The following is a 24,377-nucleotide window of genomic DNA, read 5'->3' as shown; positions in this document are numbered from 1 at the left end:
ATTGTATAATATATACCGCTCTTCGAACTGGTACATATGGCTACTTCACACCAGAAATGGGCAGAATGCTCAAACTATCAAGAAGATCTTTTATCCTATATTTGATTTTAAATCAATTAATTTAGCACGAATTTTGAAATAAACTGAGATATTTATAGGATCTATGCTACTCTACAGTCTTTGCCTTATTTACTAGATTATCTTTCCACTGGCGTCGATCAAAACACAATATCTAACAGATATTTCAATTCTACACTCTTCAAAGGGACTAGCGTTCTTCTACAACACGTATTCCCAAATAGACTTCCAAATTCGAATGTTTGACGTAGTGGCTGAAAACTAAAACCCAATTCCGAATTAGACTCCGCCAATCAGTGCGTTGAATTCGAAGCGAATAAAAACCGGTATGCAACTACTAACGGTCGATTGTGCAATCAGTGTTCGCAAACTGAAGCACTGGTTCGGTGCGGTCGTGCACGCACACATGTGTTCGGCGTTCTAATTGACTACGTTAGTAAACAAGCCCTAAACACGTCATTACGGATACTCTCGATCAATGAACGATGCTTTTAGGTACCACAAGCACCGGTCACCGTCCTCGTCGAACCCGTCGCTTGTGACAAAGGACTCAACGTGTGAATTAACCCACAGACACAGCCCACTGAGTTTCTCGCCGGATCTTCTCAGTGGGTCGCGTTTCCGATTCGTTGGTAGATTCTGCGAAGCACTGCTCTTGCTAGGGCCAGTGTTAGCAACACTCCCGGTTTGAGCCCCGTGAGCTCACCTACACGTCAAGGAGAAGCTGAAAAAGCCTCTCAAGGCTATCAAGCATAGGTAGGAAATAAATAAATAAAGTAAACAAAGATCTTGTTTAGTTAAATTGAATCTTTGAAACGGCTCCCTTGTAGAGCGTTATGTTGACGTTGCCATGAATGAAATCTATAGTGACCATCTCTATAATAATATAATAAGTTGGCTGTGACCCTAACATTTCTGACATCTACGTTCGATTATCACCAATCGCACAAGATTCTCTGGGCTGTATGTACCCTTGTTTGCCTAAAATAGAAAAAAAGAACTACACAGTTTTCGTCAACAGATTAATAGGAATTAACAGACAAAACATTGATCAATAATTGTGAGTTTTTCGCTACAAATATTAAATTAGCATTTTCGCTGTCAATTAATGAATCGGTTAAGCTTTATCTTCAAAAACTTAATAATATAATCTACTTTTTTATATATTACGTATTATTTTATTATTGGTATTGGATCTGAAGTCAAAGAAGCACTTTAATCTACCGATGACATAGATTATGGCGCTAATTTTTGTTTTTTCTTTGTTGCAGGGAGAAAAAGACAACGGCAAGAACATAATCTTATCTTGCGAGAAGAGGAAAGCAGATGACAGCGAAATCAACAAAGACTTAAAAAAGGTATGTATTACTGTTTCAAATTGTCTGATCTTCAACAGCGCAAAATTGTTAATAAATCGGTTTCTTCTTCTCAGTCGTACACCCCTGGCGGAGTGGTAGTGGTTATGGTGTATATCTTATTGCTTAGTTGCGGCTTTTGAGAGTCTTCTCCATCTCTCTCTATTCGGTTTATTGTCTGGTAATTATCTATCAATAAAAGGATTATTGAAGCAATGTGGCAAATACCTCAATTGTGAGAATAATGATTTGAAATGTATCAATTCCGAACAATAACATTTAAAACCGTCTGTCTCTCTATGGAGTAAACATAAGCGTTCGATAGAAAATCCCTGTCTAATAGTTAATTAGTTTTTTATAAGAAAACGGTCCTAAATTGGATGAACTTTTATTTAAAAAAATTATTTCCATTGAAATTTCCCACTTATTTTTGAACTCGGTAAGGTTTTCCAATTAAAACGTTTATTTATGCTACACTTAGTTTATTGAAACTCCAAAAATATTTCATTCGTACTGTAAAATCTCGTTCATTTTTTAATCTTCAAAATGCTGACTCATTCAATTCAATCCAATGAAGTACATAAAAGTTTATCTTTGGTAAAAAATATAGTCATTTGAAACGTAAATGTATTAGACTCGAATCGTTTCATGAACGGTATATAATATTATTGAAATATTTATGTAATATGTCGACGTCGCCCAAAGCACGTCATTACGGATCCTCCTGATCCATTAACGGTGCTTTTAGGCACCACAAGCACCGGTCACCGTCCTCGTCGAACCCGTCGCTTGCGACGAAGGGCTCGACGAGCGAACTAACCCATAGACACAGCCCACTGAGTTTCTCACCGGATCTTCTCAGTGGGTCGCGTTTCCGATCCGGTGGTAGATTCTGCGAAGCACTGCTCTTGCTGGGGTCAGTGTTAGCAACTCTCCGGTTGAGCCCCGCGAGCTCACCTACAAACGTTAGGACAAAGCTGAAATAGCCTCTCAAGGCTATCAGCATAGGTGAAAAAATGAAGACGTACTCAACAAATGTTCACGATTGACTTCCACGGTGAAGGAATAATATCGTGTAATAAAAACCAAACCCGCAAAATTATAATTTGCGTAAACACTGGTGGTAGGACCTCTTGGGAGTCCGCGCGGGTAGGTACCACCACCCCGCCTATTTCCGCCGTGAAGCAGTAATGCGTTTCGGTTTGAAGGGTGGGGTAGCCGTTGTAACTATATTGAGACCTTAGAACTTATATCTCGAGGTGGGTGGCGCATTTACGTTGTAGATGTCTATGGGCTCCAGTAACCACTTAACACCAGGTGGGCTGTGAGCTCGTCCATCCATCTAAGCAATAAAAAAAAAAAAAAAAAAAAAAAAAAAAAAAAAAAAAAAAAAAAAAAAAAAAAAAAAAAAAAAAAAAAAAAAAACAAAAAAAAAAAATGTAATATTTCATTCTTAATTTCAATAAAATTAAGTAAATAAAGACGCATTTACGATGCATCTTTTTCGTGCCAATTGCATACACTGGATATCTAATGAATGACACTTAATCATTCAAGATAGGCAGACAATATCACGGCTCACTTGCTTTTAAATGGCCGCAGAAGCCTACAGACTGGGAACTGAAACTGCGATACTTTAAGACCAATATATTTTTTTGTATAGAAACTAGCTACATCTTGTAGCGGATGCCCCTAAACTTATATGTTGTTAAAGTTAAGGCATTTAATTTATCATAAATATTTATTTATTAAACACAAATTTATTAAATTTTAACAATTTGTGATTACTGAAAATTTACAAAATCCTTCATTAAAAATAAAATATAGAATAGATAATATGTTACTGCTATCTACAGAAGCAATGAGAAACTAATCGAAGCGAAGCCATCTAGTGGCCGACGCCCGTAAACATTTTTGTTGATTGCTTCAGTTGCTTATCTATAACTAATTTATGTGTATTATCTATGACATACCGACGCTCACGCTGTGGTGTATATGAGACCCTGGTAACCACTTCATGCAGAAAACCCAACACTGTAAACTAGGGAATAAATTAGAAACTACAATTGTCTCTCACTACTGGTGACGTCATACGATAGTAAAAAATCACGCGCACCAATATTTGTATTATAGTTCACTAAAATCTTAATTTAGCTTGTTTTTAAACGCAAATACACACCCAGATGGTTTCTTTAGTGCGGTTCCGCACACAAAAACATGTAGATATTGAAATGAAGACATAACTCCCTTCGGTTCGTAGTATTATTACGAGGGGTGGATGTATGCGTGCACGCGATCCGTCGGTGTAGAGCCCGTATTATGTCGAGGAGGTCGGAATAGCCACTTGCCTGCTATCGTCTCCAGTAAAAATACCTTGACCGTATTGTGTACGTACTATTAATGACAGCAGGCGTTTTCGGTAGACAGCGGCATGGCTCTGCCCCTGGTATTGCTGACTGTTTACGGTGGGCAGGTCGAAATCCAACTCAACTCTCCTCTCTTCTCATACGGGCCTGGGACCGGCAATGGCAGTTTCTAAATAACAGTCCACTCTTTATTTTTTGTGAATGTTAGTTTGTGAATCTATACTTCTATACTAATATAGGTAGTATTATAAAGCTGAAGAGTTTGTTTGTTTGAACGCGCTAATCTCAGGAACTACTGGTCCGATTTGAAAAATTCTCTCAGTGTTAGACAGCCCATTTATTGAGAAAGGCTATAGGCTATATAACATCACGCTGAGACCAATACAAGCGGTTCACTACTAAAGAATGTTTCAATTTTTTTTCCCTTTTGAGAGCTTTCGCTGCGTGCGCTGCAGAAACGGTTAAAATTTCGCTAAAGTAATTGTATGGCGGAATTGCTCCCCTTTAAAAGATCTAAAAAAAAGTCCGCAACAGCATATTTCTATATGTTAAGGTTGGCTCACTATAACGTTTTTTATGCTAACCAAATTTGTTCTAAAATAAAGCATTATTTGTGAACTATTCCACGCGGACAAAGTCGCGGGCAAAAGCTAGTCATTGATATATGTTTTTATATGCGAGTATAGTACCAACCTGTGGTCCACTTAAACTAATAGGTCGCTTAAATTATATATCAATACTTAAAACGTAACGCTTAGGGAATCCGGAGCGAACACTCCCACCTAATTTAAATACAAAACTGGATCCATAAGAAGACACCCTAATTCGCTGTCTTATTCGACAGATGTGTACTCGCCTTTATGTGAACGCGGCAATGGAGAGTGCTTAGTTAATATTCTTGTTTATTATTCAACTATTTAGGGTAGGCAGTGGCCTTAAAGATAAGACGTCCGGTGCACTCGCGTTGAACGATGCACCGGTGTTCGAATCTCAGGCGAATACCAATTTTTCTAATGAAATACGTACTCACCAAATGTTCATGATTGACTTCCACGATGAAGGAATAGCATCGTGTAATAAAAATCAAACCCGCAAGTTTTAATTTGCGTAATTACTGGTGGCAGGACCATCTCCCTGCCTATTTCTACCGTGAAGCAGTAATGCGGTTCGGTTTGAAGGGTGGGGCAGCCGTTGTAACTATACTTGAGACCTTAGAACTTATATCTCAAGGTGAGTGGCGCATTTACGTTGTAGATGTATATGGGCTCCAGTAATCACTTAACACCAGGTGGGCTGTGAGCTCATCCACCCATACAAGCAATAAAATATATATATGTTGGCACACGTCGGGGATGGCTGAGCGGTAGTTTCCGTCATCACTCATATTTGGTTGAACTCAGTTTATAAAAAGTCAATAAAACCTTTTGAATAATAATTATTGAAACTCAACACACGCAACTTTCACAATGACAGTATAAACCGACAGTTTCGTTGCACATACCGACAGACCGACTGACTCACTGACTGCCAGAGACTCACTGACTGAGACGGACGGAATGACTGTCTGACTCGGAATGCCACGACTCTGTCCACGTACCGCCATTTTATACTGTGGCGTTACGGAGTCTACCCTTCATTTTGTGATATTTATCAAAACAACATTTCATCATTTAAAATAATAATCAAAACCACCGTCTTAATATTACTAAAAGTCGTTATCCACGACATATATATATCCGAACGGTAGGTGACATGAATATATATAAAAAGTTCTAAAATCCATCCCCTACCGCGATGTGTTTACAGCGCTAGAATGCTTCATATTTTATTATGATTTTATCAAAATTTCTGAGATTTACTTTAAATGTAAATATTACGGACAAAATCGAATGGTCATACATTTTTCAATGTAAATTCCGTAGGGGAAAAACGTAATACAAAAATATTAATTTGCTTTTAATCCCACGCGAATTGTGTGGATACTGAAAAGTCGAGCGATTTGTAATTAAGCTTGACTGTTCGATTTTCAATAACTGCTCCAGTGGCGGGAACTTTGTAACGACACACAAAATTGTTTTTCCATTTACATTTATGTGAATGGGATTTGAATTTTTTTGTACAAGACATAATATTTTATACCAATTGCAGTTTTGTACTCAATAGTAGATAATCCAAGGGAAAGTTATTCAGAGAGGCCACGACCCTCAGCATTGAGAATTGTAGACGCAAGAAGGAGGACTCAATAGTAACAGTATAAGAAAAAAACAGCATATTAATATAATATGTAGCTAGAAGATTAAAACTAAACAAGATTTAATTCATTTTAGTCATTGTCTTATTTCCGACTTTTCCAATATTTTTTTCAAAAAACTTTTCTTAGGGTATTTGTCATTACTCGTATTGAAATATTGATTGCTGCGTCAGTATGTGCATATTTGAAAAGGAGTAAGAGTTTTGCTTACTCCTCGGCGTCGAAATTCCGTTCCGCCTATTTGATATCAAACCTTTTTGATATTTAATCTTCATGCGACCTCTGATATTTGTATAGTCTAAAGTCTAATTCAACAAGCCAAACTAAGTCTGATCTTTAAGTTCCTATATCGGATCTTTAAGTTCCTATATCCTATATAATTTCGGAGTCATTTGGAAGGCAAAGCCAAGTTGGCGTCCAAAATGCTGGGAGTCCTCAACAGAGCGAAGCGGTACTTCACGCCTGGACAAAGACTTTTGCTTTATAAAGCACAATCTGGCCTCGCGTTGAGTACTGCTCCCATCTCTGGGCCGGGGCTCCCAAATACCAGCTTCTTCCATTTTACTCCATACAGAAGAGAGCCGTTCGGATTGTCGATAATCCCATTCTCACGGATCGCTTGGAGCCTCTGGGTCTGCGGAGGGACTTCGGTTCCCTCTGTATTTTGTACCGCATGTTCCATGGGGAGTGCTTTGAGGAATTGTTCGAGATGATACCAACGTCTCGTTTTTACCATCGCACCGCCCGCCACCGGAGTAGAGTTCATCCATACTACCTGGAGCCACTGCGGTCATCCACAGTGCGTTTCCAGAGGTCTTTTTTGCCACGTACCATCCGGCTATGGAATGAGCTCCCCTCCACGGTGTTTCCCGAACGCTATGACATGGCCTTCTTCAAATGTGGCTTGTGGAGAGTATTATGCAGTAGGCAGCGGCTTGGCTCTACTCCTGGCATTGCTGAAGTCAATGGGCGACGGTAACCACTTACCATCAGGTGGGCCGTACGCTCGTCTGCCTACAAAGGCAATAAAAAAAAAAAAAAATCAAAAGAAGTACTCACACTGCTTCATATCAGATGCACTGTGGACTTGTGGAGAGGGCAAAAATAAAAATTAGATTTTGAACTCGACATTTCCAAATTTGAAATTTTTCGTTAATTGTTTGACGTATGAAACAGACTCAGAATTTTGATATATAAAACGGAATTCTATTACGGAACATCCTCCTATGTTGAATGCGAAACAATCTTCATAGAGAATTTGTTGATGAATCTATTGAATCACTCACAATAACGCTTCAAGTGACATTTGGCTAAATAAAAGTTGGTATAAAACTACAATATACTATAGAATAATTATTGTTTCGGTGCCATTTATGAAATTTTGAATTTTATTAACATTAAATTTATTTAAATCTAGCATATTAATTCTTTGAATATATAGTATTATTATGCATGATAATAAAAGTGAACAAACACAATTGACATTATGCTAGAATTCATAATAAAAGTATCAAAATAAACTGTTATTTGAAACTGTACAATTTGAAAATATTTACAGTCATTGCTCGCCAAGCGCCGAAAAAATTTTCCACTTTATTATTTCTGGATTGATATTTGGTTCAATTGTTTTTTTTATTAGGAAACTTCGGTGGGATCCCTTTTTTGTTACCTGCAAAATAATCCGTTTCGATCGAGAACTCATTGTTTTCCCGATTATTGTTTGAAGTTTTCGTGGTGAGCGGGCGTGCGTGTTCGCGTTTGATATACATAATATATTTTCGTGGGTAGTGGTCCTTATTGCAAAGCTATAAAGGTCATTTATGCAGCATTATTTAATGTTAAGAATTATGAATAAAAATAACAAAATAATATAATGATACAATAAATATTATTAATAAAACTAGGTCTTTATAAGTCGTCGTGGCCTAAAGGATAAGACGTCCGGTGAATTCGTATTGAGCGATGCACCGGTGTTCGAATCTCAGGCGGGTACCAATTTTTCTAATGAAATACGTACTTAACAATTGTTCACGATTGACTTCCACGGTGAAGGAATAACACCGTGTAATAAAAATCAAGCCCGCAAATTATAATTTGCGTAATTATTGGCGGTAGGACCTCTTGTGAGTCCGCACGGGTAGGTACCACTACCCTGCCTATTTCTGCCGTGAAGCAGTAATGCGTTTCGGTTTGAAGGGCGGGGCAGCCGCTGTAACTATACTGAGATCTTAGAACTTATATCTCAAGGTGGGTGGCGCATTTACGTTGTAGATGTCTATGGGCTCCAGTAACCACTTAACACCAGCTGTCAGTCGGTAACTTATCCGAGAAATAGGTGATCGGCGCGCCTGGTAGTTTCCCTTTTTGGTCTTGACGCAGACACTCAGGGCCACCAGTAAAACCTTCATTAAAAAAAAAAGTTACACTAAAATGAGACAAACATATACATCCAAAGGATTTAAGCCTATGCGAGAACGAGATGGAATACTTCTGTAGGTTTCACTTCTATGTTTTTTGGTTTACAGCTACGTAATGTGGCTTCTTCTAGAAATGGTCACAGTTCTCTGATTGAAGTTGGCGGCACTTACTTCGAACTTCAGTCATTACCACACGCCAGGAAACAATTAGAATTCTCCGTGAAAGTAAAGAGTTAAGAGCGACGCAGTTTATAAAATTATTTGAACTAGCAGACCTTGCATAAAAACCGGAAAAACACTTGTATTTTTCAAACTCACTATGTCCTTATTAAAAGATGCATTCTGTTAAGACAAATGCGTGACAAGATATTGCGATGTAAATGATCAAAAATTACCTTAATGCGTATCCAAATATGGTTTTTTTTCGACTGTGTCTTTTTCTTTGGACATGAAACCTATAAGTTTTAGATGAAATAAAATCGTGTATTACAATTTTTGACGATACATCTAGTTTATAGGTTAGAATTAATTGCAATCTGTGTAATCTATACATATAAATAAAATTAGAGTGTCTGTTTGTAATATTGAAATAACCGCTTTTTACTACATGCATATGAATATATTTTTTACAATTTTTGTCTGTCTGTCTGTTCCGGCTAATCTCTGGAACGGCTGGACCGATTTTGATGAGACTTTCACTAATAGGTAGCTGATGATATAAAGAGTAACTTAGGCTACTTTTTTTAGACTAGCTTCGCCCCACGGCGTCACCCGCAGTTATTGTCGTACCGCGCGCAACATGGCGGGACTCGCCTATCAATAATAAAATATAATGTTTCCGAAGCGAAGCGAGGGGGTTCGCTAGTTTCTAATAAAATTAGATTTCGGATACATTTTCGTTTGTTAGAAAAATAACGTTTTATTTTTTGTTACAGGCTAAATTAGAAACGAAGGCTTTAAAAGCAAAGAGGCCCGGCTTCACGGACGACAGATACAACGAGACATCTTATTACATGGAAAACGGTATGTTCACAAATGGTCATGCTAAAAAAATATATTGTTTGCGGCGATAGTATGACGTCATTCCGAAAAAGCTTTTTCTGTTTTGTTGATCGTACTCAGAATGTCCTGATTGTACATTGTACAATTGCACCGGATTGTAGATTGTTATTGTATGCTATTTCTACGACGTAGCAATCGCGCATTCCGTTTGGACGATTAGGAAATCCCCCTACTCTGACCGGGTTCTGATCCCTGCCGGAGATCGGACGTGGAATGCAAGGGGAATCCCTTGGTGCGTTAGAGCCCTAAAATATCCTTGAGACCGCGGTCTGTATCCAACATCTGTGGACCCTCAAGTTCCCGCGTACCTCCTAAGGGCGTACACTTCGTAGCAGGTTCGGCCTCCTTCCCGAAAAAAAAAGGATATATACTTTAAGCTAAGGTCGGTCGTGAGCAACATTGCCTTCATGCTAAACACTAGTAAATATATAAATATCATAGTTTAAAACTCCCTTTTAAAATTTAAAGAAGAGTTTTAGAGTGTGTTTTTATTAAATACTCCAAATTCTAAATACACTACTGTGTTCGTGGTTATAGACTACTGAAGATTCTGGAAAGAATTGGAATGAATAAAAATATAATTTAGATACATCTGTAATTTCTTGCTTACTGTTAAAATTACCAAATTATTCCTGCGCTGTAACAAAAAAAATATCAGATGAAATGTATTAAAAGTACTAAAAGCATAAACAGTCGCCGGATATTTTACTTAACGGTGTATTTAGGTTTTCTATTCCTAAATCTTTAATACACTTAACGATGATAATGCCGTTCATTTTCCTAGTCCCATTATATGTACGTAAGTTGCTTAGTCATCTTGCCGCAATGGCGTTTCACATAATTTACCACTCTCGGCATGAGAACCGTTCGCTAAACATTTGCAAGCCTATACTTCAGGATTCAATGCCACAGCGGTAGTCCTACATTGATGTACCTAAAACTTATTTTTTTCTTTTATCGCTTACAACGTTAGACGAGCTTACAGCCCACCTGGTGTTAAGTGGTTACCGGAGCCCATAGTCATCTACGACGTAAATGCGCCACCCACCTTGAGACATAAGTTCTAAGGTCTCAGTATAGTTACAACGGCTACCCCACCCTTCAAACCGAAACGAATTACTGCTTCACGGCAGAAAAAGGCAGGGTGGTGATACCTACCCGTGCGGACTCATAAGAGGTCCTACCACCACTAGAAAAATCTAGATTGGATCTAGATCTAGAAGAATCTAGATAGAAAGATCTACCTAAAACTTAATTGATACGCTTGAGACACTCGTGTCCTAGAAGTGGATGAAATGTCCTGTCTATTCGTATCTAGTGCTATGCCGGCGTTCAAACTCTCGGGCAGACTTCGATTCCCATGGCTTCCACGAAGAAAGATTAAGTGGTATCATAAAAACCAAAAGCGCGTTTTTTTTTAAGTTTAAATTTAGTTAACTGGTTCGACTGTGAGCCCCTATGATTAGTTACCTCTTAATAATTCCAGGGCGAAGCGGTCATGTCTCCTGATTTTCAGTATGAAACTGCTTATTGAGGGTTCGATTTCATGCCTCATTAGGGGGAGGAGGGGGCGGCGGCAATCATTTGATTTGTCTATGGGTTGAAAGACCGTCTATTATGATATTACTCGTATCGGGTAGATAAGAATATCAGAGAGATATCGAACTTTATTAGGAGACGCGCCGCATGATCGAAACATCATGGTAAACGTGTCGATTTTTCCAGGTCTTAGAAAAGTCTACCCGTACTATTTCACGTTCACGACCTTCACGAAAGGGAGATGGGTCGGGGAGAAGATCCTGGATGTCTTCGCGAGAGAGTTCAGGGCGCACCCTGCAGCGGAGTACGAAAGGTGCATCAGGGCCGGTACCCTCACGGTCAACTACGAGAGGGTCGACCCTGATTACAGACTCAAACACAACGACCTTCTAGCCAACGTAGTGCACAGGTACGAGGGGTTGCGATAATTCATTCCTCTGTAGTTAATCCGGTATCACACACATAGAAAACTTACACACAGATACACACAACAGACATAGACACCAAATAATTACGGAACAATGTAAATATATATATGACTTTATTTTTCTTCTTTTCTTTTGTAATACCGTGTCCACTAAGATACATTTCCGAATCTAATTTTATCACGGCTTCCGATTAAATACATTACGTGACGTCTTTAAACGTAAGCTAAGCTTGTTTTGTTTTTAATGAAACATCTAATCGTATTTTAGTACACTGTAACAAATGTAATATTATGTTATGAAGTAATAAGCACCGAATGAGCATGCGAGTGCACTGTTTGGACGTTATCCAAAAATGACATCGCCGGGGTTCAGCTGGCGACCGACTTGCGTCGAACTCAATTTAACGCTAGATTTTAATTGAATGATTATAGAAGACGAACATGGTGATGACGAATGCTGACCGCGAACAAACTTCCACAGAGCTCTTGTGCAAATCATATAAAGTAACTAGGTTTTTTTTTTTATTGCTTAGACGGGTGGACGAGCTCACAGCCCGCCTGGTGTTAAGTGGTTACTCGAGCCCATAGACATCCACAACGTAAACGCGCCACCCACCTTGAAATATAAGTTCTAAGGTCTCAGTATAGTAACAACGGCTGCCCCACCCTTCAAACCGAAACACATTACTGCTTCACGGCAGATATAGGCAGGGCGGTGGTACCCACCCGCGCGGACTCACAAGAGGTTCTACCACCAGTAATAAATTTAATTTAAATTATTTTTCAATTTAAACCAATAGAATTCTCAATTCAATAACTGTATCGTTCTATTCAAGTGCCTTAATAGAACGGCATGATTGGACATGCGAAGAAATGTTCTCAGCTAGTATCTCGCGAACAAGAACGCTCTCAACGTGCAAATAAACAAAAATTAGGGGCCCTAGAGGAAAAATAAGACGTTCGCTTAGTATTTATGAGCCGAGCCAAATGCAGTTGCATATTTTATCAGTTCCCGTAACAAAGTTACCACGTTATTACGGTCGTGTCGGTCGCCGGCCAAATGATTTATTATATCATCGAACGCTGATGTCCCGAGTCGTGTCACCTTATAGTTTACTAAACGGTATACATTGCCGCGTTCTCTTGTTTATATATAGCAAATAGCTCACGCATGTTCATTTGTGGTTTTCTATCATACGTCACGAGAACGAATATCACGTAACGGACTCTGAGCAAAAGCGGTGATAGTGTTGCAAGCTTCGTTCAAATTCTGATCCGTGTACATAAATGTAGATAGATTGCTCAAAGTTCGGGGTATCGGAAAGCGTGGAGCCTGACGTGTGTATCGTTTCAGGCACGAAGTACCGGTCACCAGCCAACCCATCACCCTCGTTCATATCGACGAGGACATTGTGGTTGTCAACAAACCGGCCTCTATCCCCGTAAGTGGCAATTGAGACAGCCATGTTAATATACGCTTATGCCATTAATGTCTTTGCATGCCATTATATATATAACCTTCGTGCGTCGTACCTGCTTAACCTCTAAATTTTCCTGCTCCGTATCCATATTGTAAGCTGGGTAGGTAAGAGCGCAGTTTTCGCATTAATAACGCTTCGCTCAATGTTGCTCAGCTATCTCCACACATTCTTCACAACACACAAGTAACTTAAGCCCGACACTTTCACCTTTATATTTCGGAACTCGGATCTTGCAATAGCTCCGTTGTTATTTTTTTACGTTTAATAACTTGTCGTTTGTTAAATTAAGATCGGAGTAATGGGATTTATCGAGAATGTGTGATTGTTAGGCTAAATACGACAATTTCCCGGCAACATTTTTCCGCTACCTATTCCAGCTACGCCCAGATGGGTAGGTGAGCTCACGGGTTCAACCTGAGAGAATTCGCTAACACTAGCAAGAGCCCTAGCAAGATCAGTGCTTCGCAGAATCTACCACCGCATCGGAATCGCTACCCACTGAGAAGATCCGGCCAGAAACTCAGTGGGCTATAGTGTAACAGTTATTTGTCGCGCTAAGTCCTCGCTCGCAAATCGAAACAGTTTTCATACAAAGCACTCCCTTTTATCGGGGAAACATCTAGGCTCTCTCCTCGGTAAAGGCTTTGCGATATAACGAAGCACGAACCACTTTCATATCGGCTTCAGAGGAATAAAGATGTGACGTACGGGTATCGATGTTTGTATTTACATGCAAAGTAGGGAGGCAAATTCTCGCACGAGAACCAGTTCCCTTTGTGCGTCCGATCAGCTGCGACGCGCTTACGATACGTAGAGGTGAGTTCGGTTAAGTCTTCCCTGGGAACGGGATCAAATGGCGTACTCAGAATACGTGTCTGAATAGTGGCGGCCGTATTCACGTGGCCTAAAGCTTCTAGAACATTTTTATCGCGAAACGAAAGAAAGATACGACCTTAGTTGATGTAACCAAATGGAAAGTAATTTGAATTCTTTGGATATTTAATTCACACACAAACACACATTTACACAACTCGATTTTTTTTATACACACGCACACATGCAAATCCTCCCACTACGTATTTTACTAAGTCCAGTATTTAATATTAACCATTGTTGTCTATGCCATTAAACTGTTATTAGGCAAAAGGATCTTCGGTGGATCAAAGGTGCTTCGACCAAAAAGTTTAAACATGTGATAACATACTTCCCCATGCGTTGTCCGAAGTAATAGTATTCTCACTCTTTTTTTTTTCATACCTGACTTTTCATCATTATCAGCGGCCGTCAATGATGGTCATTGGATCTAGCGTTCACTATAACGACTTACTCCACGCTCCCAAGCCCCGTCATCTGATCTTTCTAGCTTTTTTTCAGCCAATGACTATTTTATTAGATGATACTATTTCTAATGATGTAAAAGAGAAAGCGTTTTTCAGCTGTAATGCTGAATTTAATTATATATTTTAATGAATAAATAAATCAGCTCTGTAGTACTTCTGAATGGATTGATCGTGAAGTGATTATGAAAATGAAAAGCTTATTCTGAGTCTTGAGAAAAATTACTAAACGAGACAGAAACGTAAACGTAGGGTAGAATGAAATAAAAGCGGGACCTCTTGTGAGTCCGCGCGGGTAGGTACCACCGCCCTGCCTATTTCTGCCGTGAAGCAGTAATGCGTTTCGGTTTGAAGGGTGGGGCAGCCGTTGTAATTATACTTGAGACTTTAGAACATATATCTCAAGGTGGGCGGCGCATTTACGTTATGGATGTCTATGGGGTCCAGGAACCACTTAACACCAGATGGGCTATGAACTCGTCCACCCATATAAGCATTAAAAAAAAAAAAAAAAAAACAGACTGTGGCTCTGCGCTATTATTATTGAATCGTAGTTGATTTAAGAACTGTGTTATATTTTATGATCAATGTAAGCTCTAGATATATCAAGAACATAACTTTATCGCTCGGATTTCGGTATTAAGCCTAAAACGTGGCCACGAGCGTAATAATATCGCCGGCCGCTCCCAATACATATATACATACGTAGATATATTTGGTAAACAGTCTTGGCAGCATTTAGGCTATACATTAACTATTTAATGGTCGGAAGACGGTTGCGTTTCAAATCATTAGCACTATAAAAACTCAACATTTTTTTTAAATAACTTACAAAAATGGTATTTACAAAGTGTAGGGTGACTACACTTGAAACCAGAAATTGATTCAGACTGAACGCTCAACTACTAAGTGAAATTCAAATGCGCAATGGAATACAAAGACATCTAAAATGGATGCGCGTTCGATCGATACCATTAAGAGCGCGCATCTGCTGATTTTTTATTGCTTAGATGCGTGGACGAGCTCACAGCCTGGTGTTAAGTGGTTACTAAAGCCCATAGATATCTTCAACGTAAATGCGCCACCCACCTTGAGATATAAGTTCTAAGATCTCAGTATAGTTACAACGGCTGCCCCACCCTTCAAACCGAAACGCATTACTGCTTCACGGCAGAAATAGGCGAGGGACCTACCCGCGCGGACTCACAAGAGGTCCTACCACCAGTAACCAGTTTTTGTTGTGTTACATTGCGTGACGTGCAATTCGCTGGTAAATAAAATAATTTTATTCCATATTTTCGTACTGTCAAAGATAAACTACACTACCTATCGTGCATTTTTGATAACAGATCCACTGTGAATGAATACATTTTTGTAAACATTTGATGTAGAATTTAATAAAACGGTTCTTAATTCTATTTCGAGAACTTATGTATCATAACTATGTATATGTGTTTCACTTTAATGAATATATTATAACAATACACTTATAACAATGTGCATTTCACGGCTCTAGCCAACATCAGCCACAAAAGATACACCGTATCGTGCATAAACTCGAAATTGTTATTCAAATATTACATACGAATGACTTCTGCTACAATAAGAAGATCTACCACCGAGCGTATATCAATAACACTGTCAATGTCACCGTAATAAACACATCTATTATCTTCTTTTTTTCCTACCTATTCTGGTAGCCTCGATGGGTTATTCTAGATTCGCCGAGCTAGTAGGTGGGCTCGCGGGGCTCAAACCTGACGTCGTTGCTAACACGAACCATAGCAAGAGCCGTGCCTCGCAAAATCTACCACCGGATCGAAAACGCGACCCACTGAGAAGATCCCGCGAGAAACTCAGTGGGCTGTGTCTATGGGTTAATTTACTCGCCGAGCCCTTCGTCGCAAGTGACGGTTTCGACGTGAACGATGGCCGGTGCTTGGGATACCTAAAAGCACCGTTAGTGGATCGGGTGGATCCGAAATGACGTATCTATTATCGATTAGTGCGAGATGTATGGGACTTACTCCCAATATCAGCTGAAAACGATATTCATTTGCTAATCCACGTATCGCTTCGTTTGTTATGATATCAGTAGTTATAAATATTTTATGAACAGATATGAGTAGAAGGGTTATTTTGATTATATCCTGAAAAGCACCCCACGCTTTTTTACAATAAAATCATTTTTTCTTACACTATTTTTAATTCAAATTTATTAAAATTTATTTTCTATTTTAGTTGGATTTTCTATAAAAGCGTATTTTGTTAGTCTTTTTAAAATATTATTTATTTAACAATTTTTTTTTAAATATTGAATTGTCATCGGTCCTTAATAAGTATACCAAATTTCGAGTTAATCCGACGTTTTGATGGGGGTCAAAATCATGTTCAAAGATTCCGTTACATACTAACATGCATACGTCTGAAGCTAATAAAAGCGTATTAAAATGTAAGATATTAAGTATATTATTATTATTATTAGAGTTATCAATGATTTATATGTAGAGACATAATATTAACTAACTAATAATATACACCAAGTAATATAAATAATATATTAACTAACGTATACCTCCTGAATCTATATAAATTCTTAACAGGCATACACTTAGCAAATTATTTTTAGAACGATTCAGAAATTCTTATTGTAGCGGATAGATGTCATTTCACTTAAAACCAAGTTGGCCATTCAATTTCTTCGTGGTTTATGCGCAATGCGATGGCACATCCGAAGCTTTTATAGCCACAATTAGTTTGTAATGTTTATGTATCGTGGGCCAGGCATGAGACACCGGTGCTCGATAGTCCTTTGCGCATCATACACGTTGACGAAGAGCTACTCGTGCTAGACAAGCCTTGCTCGCTGCCGGTGAGTCGATGCGTTGCTGCCTGTCCGATCTAATGTCGAACTCTGATGGATGAAGAAACGTTTCATACAATTATTAGAGCGGTTTTTTTTTAAATATCACCCCCCCGTCTAGTTTGTTAATGGAACAAATGAGAGAGAGATAAAATGACTGACACTTAAGATTTGTTCTAATCGAAAAAATTAACGATAATAATAATTGAAATTTATGCTTTATTGTATTTTTATTTTGTTCCATAAAATAATTGGTTAAAAATGAAACATTTAAAACTGTTTTTTTCAAAATAATACAAATATTATTTGAAAAGAACGTTTTCTACGACGATTTGGACCAGTTCTTTTTTTGGTTTATTTTTGTTTTTGTCAAACATTGTTTTAAATTATAAGCTTCGTGTGTGAGCGCTCAAAAAAATTCAAATAACGTTTTTAACAGCGCTTTAAACCGGAACATATTTTATTTTACGCATACTCGTAGCAGTTTCGAAGTGAAATGTTAGTTTGTTGTGTCGGTTGAGTTAACGTTGAATTAAGTACATAGTTTCGTAAAACGATTGCAGACCCGTTTTCTTTTTCCTCATTGCCCAACGAAAACAGACGGGATTGTTGAGGAAATCTCTCAAAAGCTCTCCCGACAAATCCAATAAGTAAAAGGAACAAATCTGCAAAAAAAAGATAACGTTACGTTGTTTTTTTTCTTTGTTTCACGTTTCTCTGCCGAAAGTTTCAACGTCAGAGTTTGACAAGAGATTGCCCGCAAAAACTTTTCGGGAGGCCTGTTAAAACTGCGAACAGGCTGCGAATGCGCGTTCTACACGTGAACCCCAAGCGATACTGGGAGCATTACTGGAGAATTTTGCTATCCGTCATTAGTTTTTATACTTAATTACATTAAAAAAAAAAAAAAAAACTTTATAATGGTTGTGCGTTCTATTCGTTGGACCGAATTAAGAACTAATTTTTTGCTTTGACAATTTGAACTATAGATTGAAATTTTAGCAATTGACATCCACAAATTTGACTTTGTTTTAAAAATATGTAAATCAAAAGTCACTTACTTCATCATCAGAAACGTAAACAACACTTATGCACTCAAAAACCGCTTTTGACAAGGCAAGAAGAGATCAATGTATGATATACAATTAGTTCAAATTACCATTGCATCAAAACGAATGTGTGCAACTCTATTTTCGTGGCAGAAGTGAAATTTCTTTGACAGAGAGACAAAGAAGGCATGCCTTTCCTCTCTTTCCTTCCCACTCATAAAAAAATGTTGCAGGTAACGTAATCTGAGAACATTTTTTGACTATTATGACTATTTTCTTCTAGATTAAATTAATTCTCATTTCAACCAAAGAAATTTCACAAGTATACATAATATTATTCAAAAAGTACATTAAAAATTATGCTGTAGTCATGTATTTTTTGACGAACCTTATATCACTTTCAGTAATCATTATGCATGTACATAATTTAATTTTAAAGGATCATATGAGCGGATGCTTTCGAATTGTTTATTGACCTTTTTAAACTGGGTGTGCGTTTTTGTGGAGATAAAATGCGTTTCTGTTTGTGGCTTTTATTCGTTTTTCATTATAATATCAATTTACAATACTACGATTATCATTCATAACAACATAAGGCATTTGAAAAAAACTATGACTTGATTGATTTTTGTATTTGTTTGTTTTGATATATTGCGCTGTGCTACTTGTTGATTATTAAAGATCATCGAGATGTATATAATATTTTTTCTTCAAATTAATAATAAACATGAGTCTCAGAAATTCGTTGTGATTTAAAAACTGATTTTTAATTTACGATTAAAATTATCATTTAAAAAAAAAGAAACTGGTACTATTGATAATTTCCGGGAGCAATTTTCAAAATTCCTTCTTTATCTTACCGAAGACTATTATACTATTATATATTTTTGTGCATTTTTAGTCATAAAATATACTTATTTGTGATTTAACTAAAAGACGTTCAACCCAAGGTGCATCCGTGCGGTCGCTACAGACACAATACCGTTGTTTTTATCCTCGCGAAGGAATACAACTTGAAGAACCTGAGGACCATCCACAGACTGGACAGGCTCACGTCAGGTAAACCGATTTTAACGAATTTCATAAAGGACTATCAATATTTTCCCGACAAGAGTCATGCAATCTTAATTAAATTAGGGTTGAAATATTTTATGTTTTTATGTATTTTAATTATTGGTGATTCTAAGTTTTTTTTAATTGATAACTAGACTGCATAAGAATATGAAATTAAAGCTAGAGGCAAAGGCGTCCATGCGCGCTCATACGGGCCCATGTAGCGCTCGTGTGCATAAATTACCCTAGGAAGTGTAAACCATACCTCTAGGAAGTGCCTGGTTCGTTTTATTGCTTAGATGGGTGGACGAGCTCAGAGACCACCTGGTGTTAAGTGGTTACTGGAGCCCATAGACATCTACAACGTAAATGCGCCACCCACCTTGAGATATGAGTTCTAAGGTCTCAGTATAGTTACAGCGGCTGCCCCACCTTTCAAACTAAAACGCATTACTGTTTCACGGTGGAAATAGACAGGGTGGTGGTACCTACCCGTGCGGACCTACCATATATGGAATAGGTAACAGCTTCACTAAAAGAACTAAGGCTGGTAAAGCCTTACTAATACTCACAAGAGGTAATACGGCTGCGCCCGTGTGCAAAGCACACTCTGCACCGCTGCCAAAGCCGTCTCTGGCCAGAGGAAGAAAAGGAGAGACTGCTCGGCTGCTAATCAGAAGATGCTCGCGTTGCCGGCTACGACACCGATAATCTACCCAAAATAACATCAGGAACGTGGTAGATCGTAATCTCGGTCAAAAAGTATTGACAATATTCCGTCAGCTTCTATAAATATATTGTATTTTAGTCCAAGCGAGGTTACATTACTCACAGAGTAAAAAATGAATATGTTTCTCACAGGACTTCTTCTGTTCGGGAGGAGTCCGAAGAAAGCTAGACAGATGGAGCACCAGATTAGGAACCGACAAGTCCAGAAGGAATACGTCTGCAGGGTCGACGGAGAATTTCCTGAGTAAGTTCCTGTGAACCACAATTTATTATTTTTATTTTATTGCATAGATCGGTGAATGAGTTCACGGTCCACTTGTGCAAGACATAAGACGCTCTGACACCATCTATCAAATATCATGGTGTCGTCGTAGTCAAGTCTTAAAACTAAGATTAGGATAGGCTTAAAACTTCTGACTCAACATAAGCTTATGCTTTCGTTTCATATTCAAAAAGAGTGACATGACAATCGTCATTTGTTTGTATGAATATTAAATTGTACAATTATTTATTATCTATAACCTATAACAACAACAACTGTGAAATGAAAACATAGATTAAACAAGTATAGAGTTAATAACAATTTAATTACATCTCGTTTTTTTCCTTACCTATGCTGATAACCTTGAGAGGCTATTTCAGTTTCTCCTTGACGTGTAGATAAGCTCACGGGGCTCAAACCGGAGTGTTGCCAATACAGGCCCTAGCAAGAGAAGTGCTTCGCAGAATCTACCACTGGATCGGAAACGCGACCCACTGAGAAGATCTGGCGAGAAACTCAGTGGGCTGTGTCTATGAGTTAATTTACTCGTCGAGCCCTTCGTTGCAAGCGATGGGTTCGGCGAGGGCGGTGACCGGTTACATCTATAATAATATAATGCTTGTCCCACACTTCAACACAATGCCTACGTCAGTAGGTTTATGAATTAAGACTTACTAGAGTAAGTCTTAATTCACTATAATTACTAGAGTAAGTCTTAATTCATATACCGCTTTGTTTGTTTTTAGCGAGGAAATAGAATGTCAAGAGCCAATAGAAGTGGTCAGCTACAAAATAGGCGTGTGCAAGGTGTCTCCGAAAGGCAAGGACTGTTCGACTGTGTTCAAGCGACTTGGCTTCAACCAGACGAACAACACTAGCGTGGTGCTCTGTCGCCCGAAGACCGGTAGAATGCACCAGATCAGAGTTCACCTGCAGTACCTAGGTAAGCGACTTAATAACCTTCATTAAATATTTAAGTCGGACATGGAATATTGTTGAAAAAGAAAACAAATTTTTAATTATACCGTAATAAGGATCTCAATTAACAATCTTTAGCAGTTTTATTTGTCAAAAAATTTTGATGTTCAAATTTTGATGTTCCAAATACAGTTCCTATTAATAAAAATTAAATAAATTCAAGGAACAAACCAAACAATAAAATAGAACGGACTTACAAATGACACTGAGTCAAATCGATGAAACTTCCACACTCGACCGAATCACAAAATGTATGAGAGACGAACCATTTCCGCCTTCTCTTTTTTAATTGGCGACGAACTACCCGCATAAAAAAAATCCAAAGATATTATTTCTGACGTTTCGGATACTTTCCAGTTTTCTATTCGACAGTTATTCGTATCAATTTCGGAAATGAAATCTGAACACACTGTAGAACATAAATAATACGATTTAGTATGTTACATGACTTTGACCCCTCATAGCTTATCCTTGTTTACGTCACGCATTGTCTTAAATAAATATATTTTATTTTTATTGGCCGTGTAAGCAGACGAGCATAGAGGAGTGACAAGATAAGGACTGAGTATATCAGAAGAAGTGTGAAAGTGTGAAAGTAGCCCCGGTTATTGACAAATTAAAGAGCGGATGCTAGCGTGGTATGGACATGTGATGCGTAGAGAGGAGATGCATGTGACTAGGAGATGTATGGAAATGGTAGTGCAAGGTAGAGGGGGAAAAGGTCGTCCGAAGAAGACATTGATGGAGTGTGTGAATGACGATATAAGAGAGGAAGCGTGAGTGTTGAGATGACGACTGATAGAAGAGAATGCAATAGAAAAATTTGCTGTGCCGATCCCATCTAGTGCTATAAGGTGGATACAAAGAATAAGACGAAGAGTCAGACAAGCATACAGCCCACTTGGTGGTGAGTGGTTACCGTCGCCCATGGACGTCAGCAATGCGAGGGGCAGAGCCAAGCCGCTGCCTACCGATATACAAAACCGCAGTATCCAATACGACATTCAAAGCATTTTCTATTCCTTTGGTGCAGGTTACCCGGTAGTAAACGATCCCCTGTACAACCACCCTGTGTTCGGGCCACTGCGCGGTAAGGGCGGCGACACCGGCGGCAAAACTGACGAGCAACTAGTCCGGGATCTGATCGCCATCCACAACGCCGAGAACTGGCTCGGTGTTGATGCTGCAGATGACGATTTGCTGTTCTCGAAGCCGGCGCCCGATGATAAAGGTAATTGTGATATCGGATATTCATACATGAGCTATCCGAGAAACTTCTTTGTGCGTACCTTAATTTGGTATATTAAATTTTCGTTAAATTTAATTATCGATTAGGCCGATTGAAGTTAGCTTATCATGCATGTGTAATAGTAAGGTGCAATGTATCGAGCCATTATGAAGTCAGACAGTCGCACATAACTCGTCAACCAATACAGTCGGTTTCTATATTGTATAAGAACCTCGTAAAGCAATGCTCAGCAATTTTAGCGTATCGAATAATAAATAAATAAATAAATAGCGCATATTAAATCAAAGGCAGCTCCAAGGCAAATCCAAGTCTGTCAATTATTCAGGTAAACTACTAAAATAGGCCCTAAACACGTCATTACGGATCCTCCCGATCCATCGAAGTACCGCTCTTGCTAGGGCCAGTGCTAGCAACACTCCCGGTTTGAGAAACTGAAATAACTTTGTTCGGATAGCTACGATATTCTTTATTTTAAAGCAGATTTATAAAGAATGAGAATATTGCTAATAATCTGAATTTTAAATGATAAAACTTCGTTTAATAGTACTTAGTACAGAGTAAAAATGAAATTTTTGAACTGAATTTGTTAGAGATTTAGCTGCATTTGTTATAACATGATAACACTAAAGCGTGTTCAACTAACTAAACAAGATAGGGCCATTGTTAATCCATTTTACGACATTAGGGCGTTTGGCTGCCTTTGATTTTATAGGCCTCATATCTTAACTAGCCTTTGTCTGAACTTACTCTGACATACAAAATAATAATTAGCATAAAACAACAATACGCTAAATCGCAGCATTATAAATTGCAGCATATAGAAATGTAATTTTAGACTTTTTTGCAAGATCAATTAGATACGACCGGTATTAATTAGTATAAGATTGTTTTTTGTTTATTTATTGTTGTATCTTGTTACCTTCTTGTTATTTTCTGTTAACTTCAATTTATTAATGTATTTTAGTAAATATTCAATTTATTATTTCTCTGTTCACTTTTTACTCATGTGCAATGATAACGGTGGAAACTAGCTTAGTTTTTGTTTACCTGTTATCAATATACTCTATGGATTTTAGGTTTCCCAAATAAATAATAAATATATAAAAAAATATTTTCGTCTACTTTGTATAGGTATTTTTTTAATCTCATTAATTTTGTCACTGAAAGATATTCTGATATAAATTTCTTGGCTGTGCTCACAAAAATTCCTATATCCGAGTATATCCTCGCATACCTCATGATATTATTATCAAATAAATTCTTATGGACAAACTCCGGCGGGAGTTTTAGAGCCCCGTAGTAGCATTGTCATCTTTGACACGTTTAGTAAAATCATGTAGGTACTAATTGAATAAGTTGCACCCACAAAATGAATACGATTTAATAATTAAATTACCATACACAAGATAATATCAACACATATTATAGTTCATAATCAACAGTAAAAATAATAGTTTTTAAGTTTATTCAATAAAAAAACACGTGTGGCAGTCGGGGACTGCCGCGGTAAAGCTATTGCATAGCATTTTTTATCAACTTATGCAATTATAATTAGACAATAATAATTTAATATTAAAACAATAATAAAATAAGACCATGCTATATTTATAAACATTAAAAAAAGCAAAACATTAACTGTCCCCTACACACTCATAAGTTAGACCGCGCGAGAGAGAGATGAGCAGACTTTTCATGATGCGAATGCAGTGCGACCTCACGCCGCGCGCTTATTCACAAACACTATACAAGCGCAACGTGTGAATGTGTTGAACGCGAGCTATATGGTAGGCGGAGTTGGGGGTGTTATGTCTTGTTTTCGTTACGGAATTTCTTGATTTTGGATTAGGTCGCTGCGCTCAAAGCCCACGATAAAAGCTATGC

At 38.1% G+C, this 24,377-nt stretch overlaps 1 protein-coding gene across 5 annotated transcripts in view; it reads left to right on the top strand.

Annotated features, from left to right (window-relative positions):
• The window catches only part of LOC114243704 (pseudouridylate synthase RPUSD2), a 469,381-nt gene that overhangs the window by 433,588 nt on the left and 11,416 nt on the right, over window positions 1–24,377 (top strand). For 4 of the 5 annotated variants that reach the window (XM_089740439.1, XM_089740437.1, XM_089740441.1 and 1 more), the window contains 8 exons: window positions 1,350–1,436; window positions 9,403–9,490; window positions 11,255–11,477; window positions 12,850–12,937; window positions 19,176–19,284; window positions 20,140–20,251; window positions 21,016–21,212; window positions 22,281–22,478. In XM_089740439.1, the coding sequence (XP_089596565.1) occupies window positions 1,350–1,436; window positions 9,403–9,490; window positions 11,255–11,477; window positions 12,850–12,937; window positions 19,176–19,284; window positions 20,140–20,251; window positions 21,016–21,212; window positions 22,281–22,478 (1,102 nt within the window). Of the gene's footprint in view, window positions 1–1,349; window positions 1,437–9,402; window positions 9,491–11,254; window positions 11,478–12,849; window positions 12,938–17,097; window positions 17,186–19,175; window positions 19,285–20,139; window positions 20,252–21,015; window positions 21,213–22,280; window positions 22,479–24,377 lie in introns of all 5 variants that reach the window. The other variant, XM_089740438.1, reaches the window with a different exon arrangement.

This window comes from Bombyx mandarina, chromosome 04 (genome assembly GCF_030267445.1).
Source record: "Bombyx mandarina strain Sakado chromosome 04, ASM3026744v2".
Lineage (NCBI taxonomy): Eukaryota > Metazoa > Arthropoda > Insecta > Lepidoptera > Bombycidae > Bombyx > Bombyx mandarina.
Note: the sequence above shows the minus strand (reverse complement) of the source record. Positions and strands in the feature narration are given on the sequence as shown.